General features: G+C 39.2%; 3 protein-coding genes across 3 annotated transcripts; 1 reads left to right on the top strand and 2 right to left on the bottom strand.

Annotated features, from left to right (window-relative positions):
- Nucleotides 1–656: 656 nt before the first annotated feature.
- Nucleotides 657–2,981, bottom strand: LOC134745319 (ubiquitin-ribosomal protein eL40 fusion protein). The gene is made up of 3 exons (XM_063679318.1): nucleotides 2,860–2,981; nucleotides 2,373–2,605; nucleotides 657–898 (listed from the first exon to the last, which is right to left on the bottom strand). Exons 2-3 carry the CDS (start codon nucleotides 2,596–2,598, stop codon nucleotides 735–737), a joined length of 390 nt encoding a protein of 129 aa, XP_063535388.1. The 5' UTR covers nucleotides 2,599–2,605; nucleotides 2,860–2,981; the 3' UTR covers nucleotides 657–734.
- Nucleotides 2,982–3,602: 621 nt separating this feature from the next.
- LOC134744931 (cytochrome c oxidase subunit 7A, mitochondrial-like) lies at nucleotides 3,603–6,282 on the top strand. The gene is made up of 3 exons (XM_063678881.1): nucleotides 3,603–3,762; nucleotides 3,842–4,015; nucleotides 6,071–6,282. Exons 1-3 carry the CDS (start codon nucleotides 3,688–3,690, stop codon nucleotides 6,206–6,208), a joined length of 387 nt encoding a protein of 128 aa, XP_063534951.1. The 5' UTR covers nucleotides 3,603–3,687; the 3' UTR covers nucleotides 6,209–6,282.
- Nucleotides 6,283–11,202: 4,920 nt separating this feature from the next.
- LOC134744921 (synaptojanin-1) lies at nucleotides 11,203–15,503 on the bottom strand. The gene has a single exon (XM_063678870.1). It carries the CDS (start codon nucleotides 15,312–15,314, stop codon nucleotides 12,000–12,002), a length of 3,315 nt encoding a protein of 1,104 aa, XP_063534940.1. The 5' UTR covers nucleotides 15,315–15,503; the 3' UTR covers nucleotides 11,203–11,999.
- Nucleotides 15,504–15,660: the final 157 nt, after the last annotated feature.

The raw sequence follows: 15,660 nt of genomic DNA, 5'->3' as shown, positions 1-15,660 counted from the left end.
CCTTATACCCTATCCTTTAGAATTAAGTCACTCACTGGAAAGTTCTCACCTTTGACCAAAAGAACCTTTGAGTCCATAGTGTCCAGTCTCAAACCCAGTCACACCGTCCACTGTATCAGAATGACCACTGCATCAGAACGTCCACTTTAAAATATATGTTTATCAAATCGTCCTCTTTACCATTTCAGCCACTCAACCAAAATGTCCACTTTACCAAATGGTTAACTGTATCGATACGTAATCTCCATAATAAAATAAACTGATAAAAATTTAATAAAACCTATTTCTGTAATTTTCTTGAAAGTTGCTATTTGATCACAACATTCACAACAATGCATATGGTAGCCCAGTAGCGAACTTTCATAGCGTTTTTTTTTTCTGATCAATCCTTATAAATACAGTGAGCATTTTGATTAAGTGGGCGTTTTGAGACTGGACACTGTGGACCTAAAGGAGAACCATTGTCGAAAATGTTTTGACGAAACGAGACTGTCGCAAACGCTCACCTTTGACCAAAAGCACTTTTGGCGAAAATGTTATGACAATTCGGGACTTTGGCAAACATCATCTTTGACCAACAAGCCTTTGACAAGAAGAGTATTTTGATGAAATCACCGTTAAACCATAGGCGGAAAACCCAAGAAAACACCGTGTTGTGTAAGTTGTTAAACTTTAATTTGGATGTTTTACAGTTTTTATGTCAACCCGCAGATGAAAAGGCAACAAAAATTAATCTAATCCTTCAGCTTCTTCTTGGGGCGGAGGTTGTTGGTGTGGCCACACTTGGTCTTGCGGCAGTTGGTGGCACGGGGGTGCAGGCGGGCGTAGCACTTGCGGCAGATCATCTTGTCGCAGTTGTACTTCATGGCCAGGATGCGGAGAGACGGCTCGATGGTACCTGGGGAGAAGTTATGCGTCTAGTGATGTTTTGATTTGAGTTCTTTGATTGTCTGGTAGGCCATCTAAGGGCATGAATACCGAAGGAATTCCGGAGTCCAGAAGTACCAGAATATTGGAGGGATTAGTATGATACAATACCAAAATTCAAGACCAATATCGGAATTTCGGTATAGGATTTTTCAGTTTTTTTTTTATACCACGTCAGTGGCAATCAAGCATACAGCCCGCCTGATGGTAAGCAGTTACCGTAGCCAACGGACGCCTGCAACACCGGAGATATTACACGCGCGTTGCCGACCCTTTAAAAACCTGTACACTCCTTTTTTCAAAAACCCCATACTGTAGCCTCTCGGGAAAACCTCGGCAGGGAGCTCATTCCACAGCCGAAGCGTACGCGGGAGGAAATTCCTCTTAAAACGCACAGTACGCGACCATTTAGGTAGGTAGTTTCGTTTTATAAATAAAAATTATATGAAGTTACTACTAAAACTGCAATTGTTATGAATATTTCAATAACCGGTATTGAGTCTTGTCTGATATTGGATGCCCCAGCCACAATACAAAATCATTGTAGTAGATTTGACAATCAACTCAATTTATGGATATATAAATGGAGCATAGATCCCCCCAGAATGGAATGAATATTGCATTCTTAGTTCATGGGCCAACCACAAGGAAAAAATGATTTGGTTTTTGCATAAATTCACTTAGGTGTTTTAAGTACTAGACTGCGAATTGCAATCGTACAATTGAAGTGAGAGGGACAAGTATATGGGCCCAGCCACAACAGAAACAAGTTTCTTCACCAACTCATTTTTAGGGTTCCGTACCCAAAGGGTAAAAACAGGCCCCTACTACTAAGACTCCACTGTCCGTCTGTCACCAGGCTGTATCTCATGAACCGGGATAGCTAGACAGTTGAAATTTTCACAGATGATGTATTTCTGTTGCCGCTATAAGAACAAATACTAAAAACAGAATAAAATAAATATTTAAGTGGGGCTCCCATACAACATGATTTTTTTGCCGTTTTTGCGTAATGGTACGGAACCCTTCGTGCGCGAGTATGACTCTCACTTGGGCGGTTTTTTTAATGACAGAATGAATAAATATCTAGAATAATGTACATCACTTAATCAGGTGAACAAACAGCCTTGCAATTCGTGACTCAAAATAAGCAAACTATTTAAAATAGAAAATTATTGCTCAGGGATATAAACTATGAAAACGGATTTTATCGCGTATATTGAATTTTTAATACAACACGACGTTTCACCCGTTGACCACGAACGCTGTAAAGGGCTCGAAACGTTGTGATGTATTAAAAATTCAATATACGCGATATAATCCCTTTTCATAGTTTTATTTCATGAGTCCGAAGACAGTATTATATTGGTCAGGGATTGCATAAACTTATCCTGAACAAGATAAGACACGAACAACAGAAAAACCTATTGGAATTTTACACTTACCTCCTCTAAGCCTGAGCACCAAGTGAAGGGTGGATTCCTTCTGGATGTTGTAGTCAGACAGAGTGCGGCCATCTTCCAATTGTTTTCCGGCGAAGATCAATCTCTGCTGGTCCGGGGGGATGCCCTCCTTGTCCTGGATCTTGGCCTTCACATTCTCGATGGTGTCGGAGGCCTCCACCTCAAGGGTGATGGTCTTCCCCGTGAGGGTTTTTACGAAGATCTGCATTGTGGGACTGGAAAGGTTTGTGCAAATATTTAGTTAAGTATGACGGTTGACTCTCGAAGTGAAGGCGGAAAACAAAAGGAAATCGGAATCGTCAAAGTGACAACGCCACGCGGAATTTCAAAATTCGAACTTCACTTATTGAGAATAGCGGTTTCACTGTATACATAAAAGGATGTATAGATTTTAGTGAAAACAACCTACTTGAGAAAGAACACCCAATAAACACTTATTTTTGGTTAAAACTAGTACATAACCACTCACCTTTTCCAACGTGCTCAAGAAAAGAACTGTCAAAATCACCACAAAAATATGGCGTCATTTAGCAACTCGCCAGTTTAAAAAAAAATTGTCAGCAGTTCAAAAACCACCGTTTGACATTTTCCTCAGTTCATCTTATGACAATACTGAAAAAAAAACGAAAGAACTTGCGGATTGTTGTCTCACTCACTCATAGATAAAAAGTAATAGCGTGTTGTGAACACGATACTTTTTACCAAGCTCTTATTTTTGCCCTGCTTCTATGCTTTAGTTATTATTCTGAGAGTTCAATAATATTAAGTCAAAGAAATAAATTTACTACCTAAGCCGCATAAATTAATTAATCTAAGATTAATGATTTTAGTTTTAATTATGAAAAAATCAAAGATAAAGTTTGTCAAAGGACTGTCTCATTTCAAACATAGACAGAGAGAATCATACTATCTTTGTCTTACACTAGTACTAGAGCCAAAATGAAAGGAATGAGTATATTTATCCTGGTTGTTACTGACCATGACAAATTGGTTTGACCAACTATAGCCAAAAATATTTTTAAATAACTATAAAGTTGCCATATTATAAATTAAGTTAGAGCACATGCAAGATTACGTTTATTTATTACAACGTTGCAAATATTGCTGTTCAAAACTAATCTTTAATGCAACAAAGTAGGTTTTATTTTTATTTCGACAAAATCAAAATATGTCACATTCACTAACTTCATTAGGAACACTGTACTCCCCCTGTGATAACTACTTGTTTCGTAATACTTCTACGATCGAAGAAAATCTTTTCCTCGACGGGCACTAATCTTATAATTCGTGTAGAAAAATGTATCACCAACTGAGCAGAGCTACCGGCAGGCTGGTTGCCGCCAGCAACTTGCAAGCCCCACTGTTCCCAGTTGTAAGTATCGTTTTCTCAAAATAAGAACCTGAACGAACTTTTCATGTGGTTCGATTTGTCAATGAAGTGATTTTTCCAGGCACCAATTGCTTTGCAACGAGTGGAGGTGCCCGTGGTGTACAACACGACTCATATGTCGACGGTGACGGAGGCGGCGTGCTCGGCTGGAGGCAAGAAGCGTTTGGTCCCTGGCACCAACATTCCTTACCCGGCGGTGCCTGAGAACATTCGCTCCCAGCAGGCACAGTTCCAGGTATATAAAGTTTCTTTATTTATGAATAAGTAAGATAACATCGAACATAGCATCATGATATCAATTTTGTATATCACATAACAAGAATATTGCTGAATTAACCAATTCACTAATTCATACTTGATTACTTGAAGGCAAATATAGTTTATCAAAGGACTGTCTCTTGAATCATTCTACCTTTGTCTTACACTGGTACTAACACCCAAAAGAAAAGGATGAGTATAGTTTTTTTTTGTTCTTATTTACTGACCATTTGGTTTGACCAACTATATTTTTTTTTTCTATTAGACAGCTGACAAAAATATTTATCAGAATTTTACTGTATTATGGATAACTTTTTAAGCAGAATGTTTTTCCATATAAACATTAACTTTTAGTACCATCAACCGGGATGAATAGGGTCAAAACTTAAAATGTGATTTACTTGAAAATTTCTTAAAAAATACACAAATTTTATCAGTCAATTGAAAATAATATTAGATTTTGTTTGTTACAATTTGTGTTGGTAGTTGTTAGGAAATTGTCAGGTAAATCACAAAGTTTTGTCCCTATTCACCCCGGTTGACGGTACTTAAATGTATTTGTTATATAACTATAAAATAAATAATTTCTCACTGGTTTTCAATTATAAGGTTACCGCAACATAGACCAACTATTGACTACCATTTTACAAGCTTTTATTTAACTTGCCAGTCAGTAGCAGAAGTTGCTAAGCGGGCGAGGTGTTCAAAATGATCTTGACGCGACTTTATTGTTGAGAGAATAATAGTGTGTCAAGGTAATTTTGAACACCTCGCCCGCTTAGCAACTTCTGCTGCCGACTGTATGTAGGTAGTGTGGGTCAAACCTTGGAAGCAAAATTTGACCCACTTCCCGATTGAACTCAAATTTTGCATACATATGTAAATTGGATGACAATGCATTATTATGATGACATGGAGCTGATCTGATGATGGAGACAGGAGGTGGCCATGGGCACTCCTCTGTGATTAAACAACGCAAACTTATTGTGTTTGGGGTTGTTAGAATTGTCTCAATTGTATTAGTTGCCTGTGGAAATGAAAGTACAGTCAGCGATAAAAGCTTAAACAAAAAAATTAAATTATTCCCAAAAACTTATTCAACTCCATAAAATCCAGTCATACACTACCGCTCATAACTATTTAGGCACACGTAATTTTTTCCATACAATTGTATACAAAATCGACTTACAAAATTATACCGCTAAGTCGCAATCGGGTAAGTTTTTGTGCAGTTAACTTTTTTAATTTAGCAGACATATCGAGCTTCAAAATGATGTGCAGAATATTCGTGTACATTTACCTATTTACCAAATAGCAAGCGTAAAAAAATCCATAAATTGTTTTCCAGTACAAAATCGTTTTATTTTGTTTGAACTAGTACATTGGGGTTTTTTAAATCGTTTCATAAAGTAAACTCGAATTTTAAAAGAAAGAAAGACGCAAAAAGGCCAGCCGGGCGGCCAATGCTGCGCTTTAAGGATTGTGCGAAACGTGACATGGTTACCTTTAACATCTCATGCAACCAATGGCAGAAACTGGCTGAAGACCGACCCATGTGGCGTCATGTTATTCATGATGGTTAATCCAAGCACGACGATGCCTGGTTCTCCTTACTAAAAGAGAAACGCACGAGGCGCCACGAGCAGGCCTCCAACCCCCGCCCACCTGGGGGAGCATACACCTGCTGCGTGTGTGGCCGAGGGATCCTCTCTCGTATAGGGCTTTACAGCCACGAACGCAAGTGTCGTAACACTCGTAACCGCGATGCTGCTTGAAACATCTGACACAGATGACAAAGGCCTATTTATTATTCATAAAGTAAACTCGAAATTTTAAAAGATGTCTTTGGCAACAATTTGAGGCTCAATATATTTACCTAAATAAAAATTCAATCCAACATGTAAGAGTCATTTGCTTGTGATCGAACAGTATGATTTTGAAAATAATTTTTGTATGGTGAAAATTGCGGGTGCCAATACTTTTGAGTGGTAGTGTAATACTTGATAATACTCAATTTTATCTATTTTTTCAGAAAGAGAATGATGTGCCCGTCTTCCTGAAGGGAGGCCCCCTTGACGGTGTCCTGTACCGCTTGACCATGGCTCTCTGCCTGCTTGGCATTGTTGGCTTCGGCCACACCATCTACACGCACGCCGTCAAGAAGAACTAAATCAATTAATTTACACTTAAATTATGTATTAGTCGCCTGTGTTATAGATTCCAATAAAAGGATTATAATCACAAGAGTTGTTTCAATGTAACATTCTCAGGCAAAAGGTACCATTTTTATTAATTTTATAAATTTTGTGAAAACTCTTTATTGTATTAGAAATTTATTGAAAGTTGATATAAATGTTACCTTCTATCTAGGAATGACAAATAAACCCTATTGTCGAGTTGGAATCTTTAGGGAAAATAAAATAAAATGAATGCTTGAACAATTCTATATTTCACATAATATACATGTAACATAACACAGATGCCAGCTATATTGCAGAATTCGTTTAACGCTGCGTCTTACGTAAGCGAACAACTCGCGAATGCGAAGCGAAGCGGCACGGCGTTCGCAACGAGATGGCCCACGTAGGACACTCTTAAGTGTCAAAGGATTGATTCACCCCGCGACGCATCGCTTCGCTTCGCGTTCGCGTGTTGTTCGCCTACGTAGTACTACGTCACACTAACAATTCATAAAGCACTCAATAATTAAACAGTCTATGATTTACATTCGTGTGTGTTGTCACTACTCATAAGAAATACTATAAGGGGCAGTGGGGTAACTTCGAAAGTGGGATAATTTTGTATATGGCAAATATCTATAAAACCAAAAGCACTTCATACTTTAGCAACACTTACTCAGGCATCTTGCGTACTACGGTAGGAAGTGCTTATAGTTTAGCTAATATTTGCCCTTTTCCAAATGATCCCACTTTGGACGTTACCTCCATGCATTTTAATCTTACATAATGATAATGAATGTATATGTGATGCAACACCAAATAACCAATAACCATTGCTATAGTAGACTAATAAACTGTACAGACTTGTAATATCCATTTAAAGTAAATAGCATTCCTCATCATTGCACACAGCTGAATATAATATAATGCAAAAAAACCGGCCAAGTGCGAGTCAGACTCGCGCACGAAGGGTTCCGTACCATTACGCAAAAAACGGCAAAAAAAAATCACGTTTTTTGTATGGGAGCCCCCCTTAAATATTCATTTTATTCTGTTTCTAGTATTTGTTGTTATAGCGGCAACAGAAATACACCATCTGTGAAAATTTCAACTGTCTAGCTATCACGGTTCATGAGATACAGCCTGGTGACAGACGGACAGCGGAGTCTTAGTAATAGGGTCCCGTTTTTACCCTTTGGGTACGGAACCCTAAAAAGGTACAAAGTGAATGAGACTTAAAAAGTGCACAACGTAATCTAGATAACTTCAAAGAAATATATTGGCGGTGTAGCAAAAATAGATGGCGTTAAAAATAAAATATATGGAAATAATATTTACTGGTCTCCATTAGTCATAACAAAATGGTAAGCCAATGGCAATATTGGAAATCGGATGGCTCGCCAGTAAAAATATAACTGATATGTTGGCCATCAGATATAAGTACCAGAGCGGCCGAGGCGCTTACAAATATCTGAACACGCCTCTATTGTCAAAGTGTTAGAGTGCGTGTTCAGATATTTTTGAGCATCTTGGCCGCTTCAATATCTGATGGCGACTACATACCTAGATAGATACATATTATACATAATCATGATTTGTATACCCAATTTTTCTGCACAAATATTATGAAGGTCTTTACACCTCACAGGATTAAAATATTTCATAACAAGCTTATTTTCTATAACAAATGCATTTTCGCTTATTCGTATCATGAAACATATGTAGTTAGTACGAACATATTTTAAATAAAATAAAATATAAAAGTAAAAAAATAATAAGATTTATAAAACGACACAGAAATAGATCTTTGTTATACAACTGTAGGTATATTTCCTTCTTCCTTCCCAGAGCCTAGCGAACATTCTAAAATTATAATACCCACGAAACAGCACGAAAGACCTTTGTCTACGAAATAAAGTTTACGAATCATCAGTTAAACTGTGGACTATGGTACAGTGGCCATCAGATATATCGGAGCGGCTGAGGTGCTCAAAAATATCTGAACACGCACTCTAGCGCCTTGACAATAGAGGCGTGTTCAGATATATCAAATGGCGACTGTACATACATAGATTTTCATACTTCTAATTATTATGTACGAATGGAGATACCCAGAGGTATGCGTTCTATCAACCCGTTAAGCCAATCATCTTCATTGGGATAACTTCGAATACCGGAAAATTTCGGAGCGATAATAAAGTGCTTATTCACGATTATCTATCTAAATTACACCGTTTCCAAAATATGTTTATAATATGTCGTCTCAATTTTAAAAGAATTGCTAAAATTAAATTTTGCTGATCACCGTCTAGCTAGAAACTACTTATTTAGAAGTTTAAATTCATTGTTTTTTTTTCCATACGTAATTTAACGTAACGTAAACAAAAACAGGAAAAAGTAGCTCGTAATGCTGGATGGAATAATCTACAATATAATCATTTAATCATACACCACAAATAAACCGCTCTACTTATTAGTTTAGCGTCATAAATATAAGTTTCCTTATGTAAAAAAAACTAACAGGTTACATGACGGGTCAACTATGTGTACAGTCCGTTAACTCTCAGAATGACATTCGTTTTTCGGGTAAAATCGGACGTAATCGCGTAATAGAAAATGACAGTCTCTTACTGATTTAGTTGCAATCCAACATCCAATGAGTGCAGTCGTCTTTTTAGCTTTAAACTATATAAGAGTAGTTAATACCACCATAACAATAATATCACAATTTTCCAATTGTATAATTTTACATGATTTTACCATATGAATTGAAATATGTGACTAGTATTATCAACTCTATATAATTTCAAATTTGTTTTCGAATTTTAAATTGTGATTATATTTTATTTAGATTATGACAAAAAGTCAAATCGCAATATAGTCATCAACCGAATATTAAGCATAATGTCATTAAATTAGGGCTTATTTTACATTGAGACAATAGGTATCCTTAACTTTTTGCGGTAAGTTTAAAACTTTTTGTGAGTTAATAAGAGAGCAGAACAGCAGTATCACCTTCGCGTGTTATCGCCGATACCCGATGTATCTTTCTAAAATCCGAAGGTCATTCTGAGAGTTAACGGACGTAATCATATTTAGTTTGGTATATCACAATACAACATACATTATAGTATTTAAAAAAGTTGGTATGCAATGGAACATTTTATTTAGACACTTGCCTTAGTTATTACTTAAATATTATTCCTTAGTTGCAACACAGGAGGACTGACTATTGACTAAAAGTAAATTCATCTCATATTTAAATCTCAAATTAGCTATTATCTCGATGCATTTCTTTAAATACAACCTGGTTCTGGTACCTACAACCGGAAGGTAGATATTTGAAAGAATCCTATAGGTATTAGATACCTATAAGAAGTAACTCAAAAGCAGTGGCGTAACTAATAGTTATTAGTTAGGTAACTAATAGTTATAGGGTCGCAAAGCGAGCAAATAGCAAAATGCTACCCACGGGTCTCTAGCTCGAGAGGGGCCCCAATTTGACCGAAAGGCCATAAGCGTGGGCCTCTATTGATCCCATTCCATTAATTTGCCACTGATACGAAGTACGGCATAACCACTTCTTAAACTTTAAAAAATATTAAGAATAATTATTTTAGATATACGTATTTACGTAAATAGAAGTAAAATTATAATTACTAGCGACCTGCCCCGGCTTCGCACGGGTTACACAACACCTAACGTTCAGTAGTTTTTGAGTTTATCGCGAACATACATACACACAAACAGACAGACGCGGCGGGGGACTTTGTGCTAAGGTGAAATATATGAACAAAAGTAACATATACAATATCTACAACATAATTTATCGTTAACATACGCAGGAGAAAGCGAGATCGTTAAATGAATTAAATTGTCTTTATTGCATCCACGGATCTATTTCGGCCTTTGCTCGTTGCTAAATGCGCAATAATTACCCGACACGGTAACAGTCAAACTGAAGGGCTACTATTTTAGCTGGCTATGTGGTATGAAATTATTCAGCCGATTTTTATGAATGAGGTAATAATCGATTCGTCTGACGACCTTAAACTCCTTCAAGCCAAGCCGCCTTAATGAATACCTATAAACTTTATTCATTACCTATATTATTTCGTACTAATGATATCTAAAATACAAACTATCTACAAATCTACCCACAGAACTCAAAGTACTTAATCTAACACAATAATTATGTGTGTAATAAGCTGTTGGACCCAAATCCCCGTGCGTGGCAACAAATTCCGTTAAAGCTTATATAGAACTGAGTAGGATATCGATACACTTATGCTTATTTTGTAACTACAATGGAATAAAAGAAGGTTCCAAATTCAAAACCGCAAAAAGACTGGGACTTAGAAGGATTAGACGTAAATTGTCAACCATTTTGGGTAGGTTTGTAGAAAGCTCATTCAACTCACTTTACGCACGTGTAGACATACCTATTTCAAGATTGAAACATTAGATTGCACAATATTTATATAAGTCAACCAGGATATTTGCGTCCGTGGGATAAATACAAACTTTAAGAATTTCAAATATGTAGTTGGTAAATGTAAAAGCAGTTGTATGCTAGTACATACCTAGCTTTAGACAGCGAGGTTGATTAAATGCGTCTATTACACTTCTACAGTAAGTTGGATCCAACCATACTTACTTTGTAATTATATGTAAAGAAAGCGCTATTATCCCATGGACGAAATTATCCCGCTCGATAAATAAATACAACTACAGGTACCTTTCAAGAAAAATATGCTTTTCCGTTCTTATGTCATAACTTTTAAGTCTTTTAACAGATTAATTGAAAAGGCTATACAGTCCCTCTTTTTATCTCCACGGTGTTTAAGTATATTATTTAGAAATAACAGTATAGTTGGTCAAGCAAATCTTGTCAGTAGAAAAAGGCGGCAAATTTTAAATGTAGGCGCGAACGGTTATCGTCCCACAGAAAAATTTAATTTCACGCCTTTTTCTACTGACAGGATTTGCTTGATCAACTATAGTTACGCAACCAACAACCAGGGCAGTACCTAGGGTAGAGTGAGTGGAGCGGCCGCTCTAGGCGCCGGATGGCAAGGGGGGCGCCAAAATGGCAAATGAAAAAAAAAAAGTTTTAATCAAGGACTCGGGCCGGCACTGCCAACAACATTAAATGAGATATAGTCCTATACTTAAAGTACTATACCTACGTGTATTTTTTATGCATTTCCATGATCCTTTGGATGAAGCTAAACGTCTGGATGAAAATGCCCATGAATAAATACAATAATTCTTACAAGTATTTACCTAAATGAAAATAATTCCGATTGGTATCGCACATAACACTACTTAAGATTAAAGTGATGAGACCACTTATGCTGAAGTCATAAAATAACCTCTTATAATACGTATCAATGTATAACAATAAACGTATATGTATATGTATAATTTATGTGATGAAAATCCGGCCTAGGCATATAATATAAACGCACTGCTTTGCACTTCGCACGCCTACGTCATCGCCAGCTTATCATCAGCCCGGGATTTGCTAAACACACAATGCAATACTTAACAACTCATGTACAGAATATCCAACCAAACTCGAAAAACCTTCAAGCTTCCACGACCTACATTAAGTAACCTACATCTGTTTTTTTTTAACAAAGTGGACACCTACTACGTAATCTAATGCAATAAATAACTTCAATAACAAATAAGTAAACAAAAGGAACGTATGGAACACTTACCCGTGTACATGATTTGTTCGAGTTATTACAAATTCTAGAAATGCGTATATGGAATTTACGAAGCCGGTCGCGGGCGAGCGGGTAGAGGTGGCGGAGCGCCCTGCCGCGCCGGCACCGGTGGGGGCGGACCGGCTGCCGGCGGAGGCGGAGGCGGCGAGCACGACGGCGGCGGTCCGCTGTCCGCCGGCGGCGAGGAGATCGGTGGCGGTGAAGAGATCGGAGGCGGCGAGGCCAACGCCGGTGGTGCGGGCTTACCATTGTCAACAGCGGGCGCCATCGGCGCGGGACGCGGAGGCGGCGGACGAGCGAGACTCGCCGCAGCGGCGGGCGCGCGCGACGGCACCAGTGGCGTCGGCGACGGCGCCGGCGGCCTGCTCGGCTGCTGCCGGCGCGGCGTCGGCGGCGCCGACCTCAACGGCCGCTCCGCTTGAGCCTCACCGAACAGCGGAATCGTATTATTCGTACACAGAATTAACTCTGACCTGACGACCTCCACCCAATTAGGAGATTTTAAAGTGATGCGCAAAGGAACCGAGCAAACGGTCAGATGTTCCTTCTGCGCGGCAGCGAGAGCGTTCTGTCCATCTCGGAACGTAATTATCAACGAAGTCGAATGATCCTCAACGATCCTCACAAGAGTTACCTCGCCTATAGTGGCGAGCTCTTGCAAAATCGCAGCTACCAAATTATCATCAAACACAGATTCACTGTTGGCATCGCAAGGTTGCACGACGATTGTCGCGTCCGGAGGTCCCAGATCATTGACCACTTCGTAAAACACTTCCATGCATTTCGTGTAGCTTACTTGAAGGACTTCAACCTCAAGAATCCCTATTACAGGTCGATGATCGCTCTGTTTCAGTTCCGCTCGGCCGTAGTGGAGTAACTTCCCGGCGACTAATTCGGAAGTCCCTTCCGGGTCTATAGTGTGTTTCCGGCTTCGCCACAAAATGCGGTCGGTCCAGGCTGGGGCACGGCATTTTTCACTAGTATCGTAATCATCGCTAAAGAGATCATACTTGTATGTCGGAAGGAAGGTAATATCACCTTCAAAGCAGTTTTTAAACACGAGATCTTGAGCTTTCTGTCTCGTTAGCTGGTCTTGCTCTAAAAGCCGCTGCATGTTATTCTGTGACACGAGTAATCGCACTTCATCTTTGTCCAGATCAATGCGGTAGTTGAAATCGCCGCACCAAAACACGTAGTCGTGCGAGTATAGGGATCGGCCCATTGGGAAAGCTACTTTCCTCGTGATTTCTGTGTAGTCGGCATTTCTTTCGGTAACTTGAGACTGTCCCGCAGCGAAATGGGCGCAGACAAAACAGAGAGAGGTTCCGTAAATGACTAGTCTGATAGCAACTGCACCTTTGTTACCAGTGGCGCCCCCGAGACCAGTTTTGACAGAATCGAGCGCCACATCTCGGATGTGAGGAATTAAATCTTTTCTAGCAAACACGAATAAACACACGCCTACTAATTGATGGGAGGAGAGAAGGGTGTAGGGTGCATCTCTGCATAAAACTTTTTCTAGCTCCTCACTCCATGCTTTTGCATTGTCAGAACTGGCGGCCATAATGTTGCTGGCGTTAAGGTCGACGATTTCTTCAAAGCCAATCGCAAATATATCAGAAGGATGATCCTTGCCTTGGACAGTGTTCACTAATGAATGGTTAGGGCAATCTAGCAACCAGTCGGCCAAACTGACGTCTTTATAGGCGAGACTTCTAAAGTGTTTACCACCGTTCACATTGTATGTGCCGATTGTAATCCTTATAGAGGATGGTGTTGTGTACTCGTTAACTCTGCGGCACATTTCTCTAAGCACCGGAGGGGATGCGTGCAGTAGATTAGCTGGTAAGAGGATCCTTGTACGATCAGCAAGTTCAGAGTTTAACGTAGAGCCTAGAAGCAAAATATCAATAGCTTCTTGCTTGGAATTGTCTAACAAGTTGTTCTGTATGGTGCGGGCTGCAGAGCGAGCTCCGTCTATCAATTTGGAGCCGCCTTGGATAGCTCCAGTGCCTGCATAAATTTTCGATATTTCATTGCCGTTATTCACCCACATCTGTTTAAAAACTTCCTCAAATCTATTCACATTTTGTTTCTTATCAACACATTGGAGCAGCATAAGCTGTATATTGAGCATTTCTAGCCCAATAAATGTCTGAATAGAATTGGTTCTGTCCAAGCAATCAAGGCAGTTTGTTCGGATAACGCCTTTCTGGATATTGTAAATGTCAACACTTTTAGCACTGAAAATCCCCATTTCATCATAATATTTCTCTATTATCTTTTTGAATTTCCCTAAAGCTCCTTCAATGGATGAGGCTCGGACTTCCTGATGGTAATCAAAGATTATCTGAATGACATCCGAATGAGCAGACTCGTTAAGGTGTTTCTGAAAAGCATTGCTCAAAGTGGCTTCACCTTCACTTCCTCCAATCAAACTTGATCCTAAAAGATTTGCAACAATCACGGACCCGTAATTGCGCTTCATTGCAGAGAAGTGTCGATCGCAAGCACTGGTAGAAGCATCGTAGCCTCTGGACATCTTAACTTTATGAGATCCAACTTGTACTCCCGGCTGCTCCCAAAACAGAGGAACCGATCCCCTGGTCTGAATGTAAGATGCCACGGAATCATCTATGTAAATTGATTGTTCAGTTTCAACGAAATTGGCAACATTGCCATCATCGTTGCATCCTCTGACATTGAAACGAGTGCCAGCTCTTTCACAGCTCAGACGGGACACTAAAACTGCTCTAGCTTGACGGTGCCCCACATAGATGGTTCTTATTTCCACTGACCCACACATAGCTCTTGTGAGCCAATCCTCACAATCAATTCCATACCTAATCAAATGTATAAAGAGAGTTCTGTTCCAAAAGAATCTATTATCAGGATTAGCTCCTTTGCTTTTGCGTTGTGCACAGAGCGTGAGATCAAAGAGATTATCGTTTGATTTTCCCGTGTTCCAAGAAAAATAGAAAGTTCCAGAATTGAGTAATTTCTTTACTTCTGAAACTTTGTCATCATTAGTGTGGTAAAAGAGAGGCAAGAATTGGGTTTGGGTAATTTTGAATACTTCAACATCGCCCACCTTTCCCACGGAGCAGCACCCAGTCACCAGCACTAGGTAGAGCAGACAGGATTCCCCGGAATTCAGCTGCAGAGCGCCTAGGCAGGCGTAAGCGTCAGCGATTTTGTGAAACTGTTTCCGAAAAGTGTCAGTCTCCTGAGGTGAAAGTGAGACCACAGCTTGAGATTCGAACAATAAAGCAGTATCTTTGTTTCTGTGTTGTAGGATTATACTGTAGGGATTTGGTGGGCACGACTTCTCCAACACTTTAAATCCTTTGGACATAGCCATGGTGCGCGCTCAGTCCTAAGTTACGGCCACGCTAAACCCATCCGCCCCTTTTCCTACATTCAATACACTATTTTCCGTGGCCAACTTAACACAGCGTAAACTGATTATGATCTGATTAGAAATTTAACAGTGATTGCATTGCAATTGGAATATTGACTCAATTTTTGACAGATTGATTGGATACTGACATGACGTTGCTGTCAGTAAAAACTATAAAAAGCTGTTCGACTCACTAAAAAAATCGTTATAATATAAAACACACTGAATAGAAACTTCTTCTGGTGAATATATAGTTGGACAAAACAAATTGTCAGTAAATAAGAACAAACAAAAAAAACCACACTCA

This window comes from Cydia strobilella, chromosome 1, assembly GCF_947568885.1.
Source record: "Cydia strobilella chromosome 1, ilCydStro3.1, whole genome shotgun sequence".
Lineage (NCBI taxonomy): Eukaryota > Metazoa > Arthropoda > Insecta > Lepidoptera > Tortricidae > Cydia > Cydia strobilella.
This window is presented reverse-complemented; position numbering and strand designations above follow the sequence as displayed.

Excerpts from the sequence above, each read along its gene's own strand:
- LOC134745319 (XM_063679318.1), bottom strand. The coding sequence starts at position 2,598 with ATGCAGATCTTCGTAAAAACCCTCACGGGGAAGACCATCACCCTTGAG. Across the intron at positions 899-2,372 it reads GGTGCTCAGGCTTAGAGGAG|GTACCATCGAGCCGTCTCTC; the intron begins GTAAGTGTAAAA and ends ACTTCTCCCCAG.
- LOC134744931 (XM_063678881.1), top strand. The coding sequence starts at position 3,688 with ATGTATCACCAACTGAGCAGAGCTACCGGCAGGCTGGTTGCCGCCAGC. Across the intron at positions 3,763-3,841 it reads AAGCCCCACTGTTCCCAGTT|GCACCAATTGCTTTGCAACG; the intron begins GTAAGTATCGTT and ends TGATTTTTCCAG. Across the intron at positions 4,016-6,070 it reads CCCAGCAGGCACAGTTCCAG|AAAGAGAATGATGTGCCCGT; the intron begins GTATATAAAGTT and ends CTATTTTTTCAG.
- LOC134744921 (XM_063678870.1), bottom strand. The coding sequence starts at position 15,314 with ATGGCTATGTCCAAAGGATTTAAAGTGTTGGAGAAGTCGTGCCCACCA.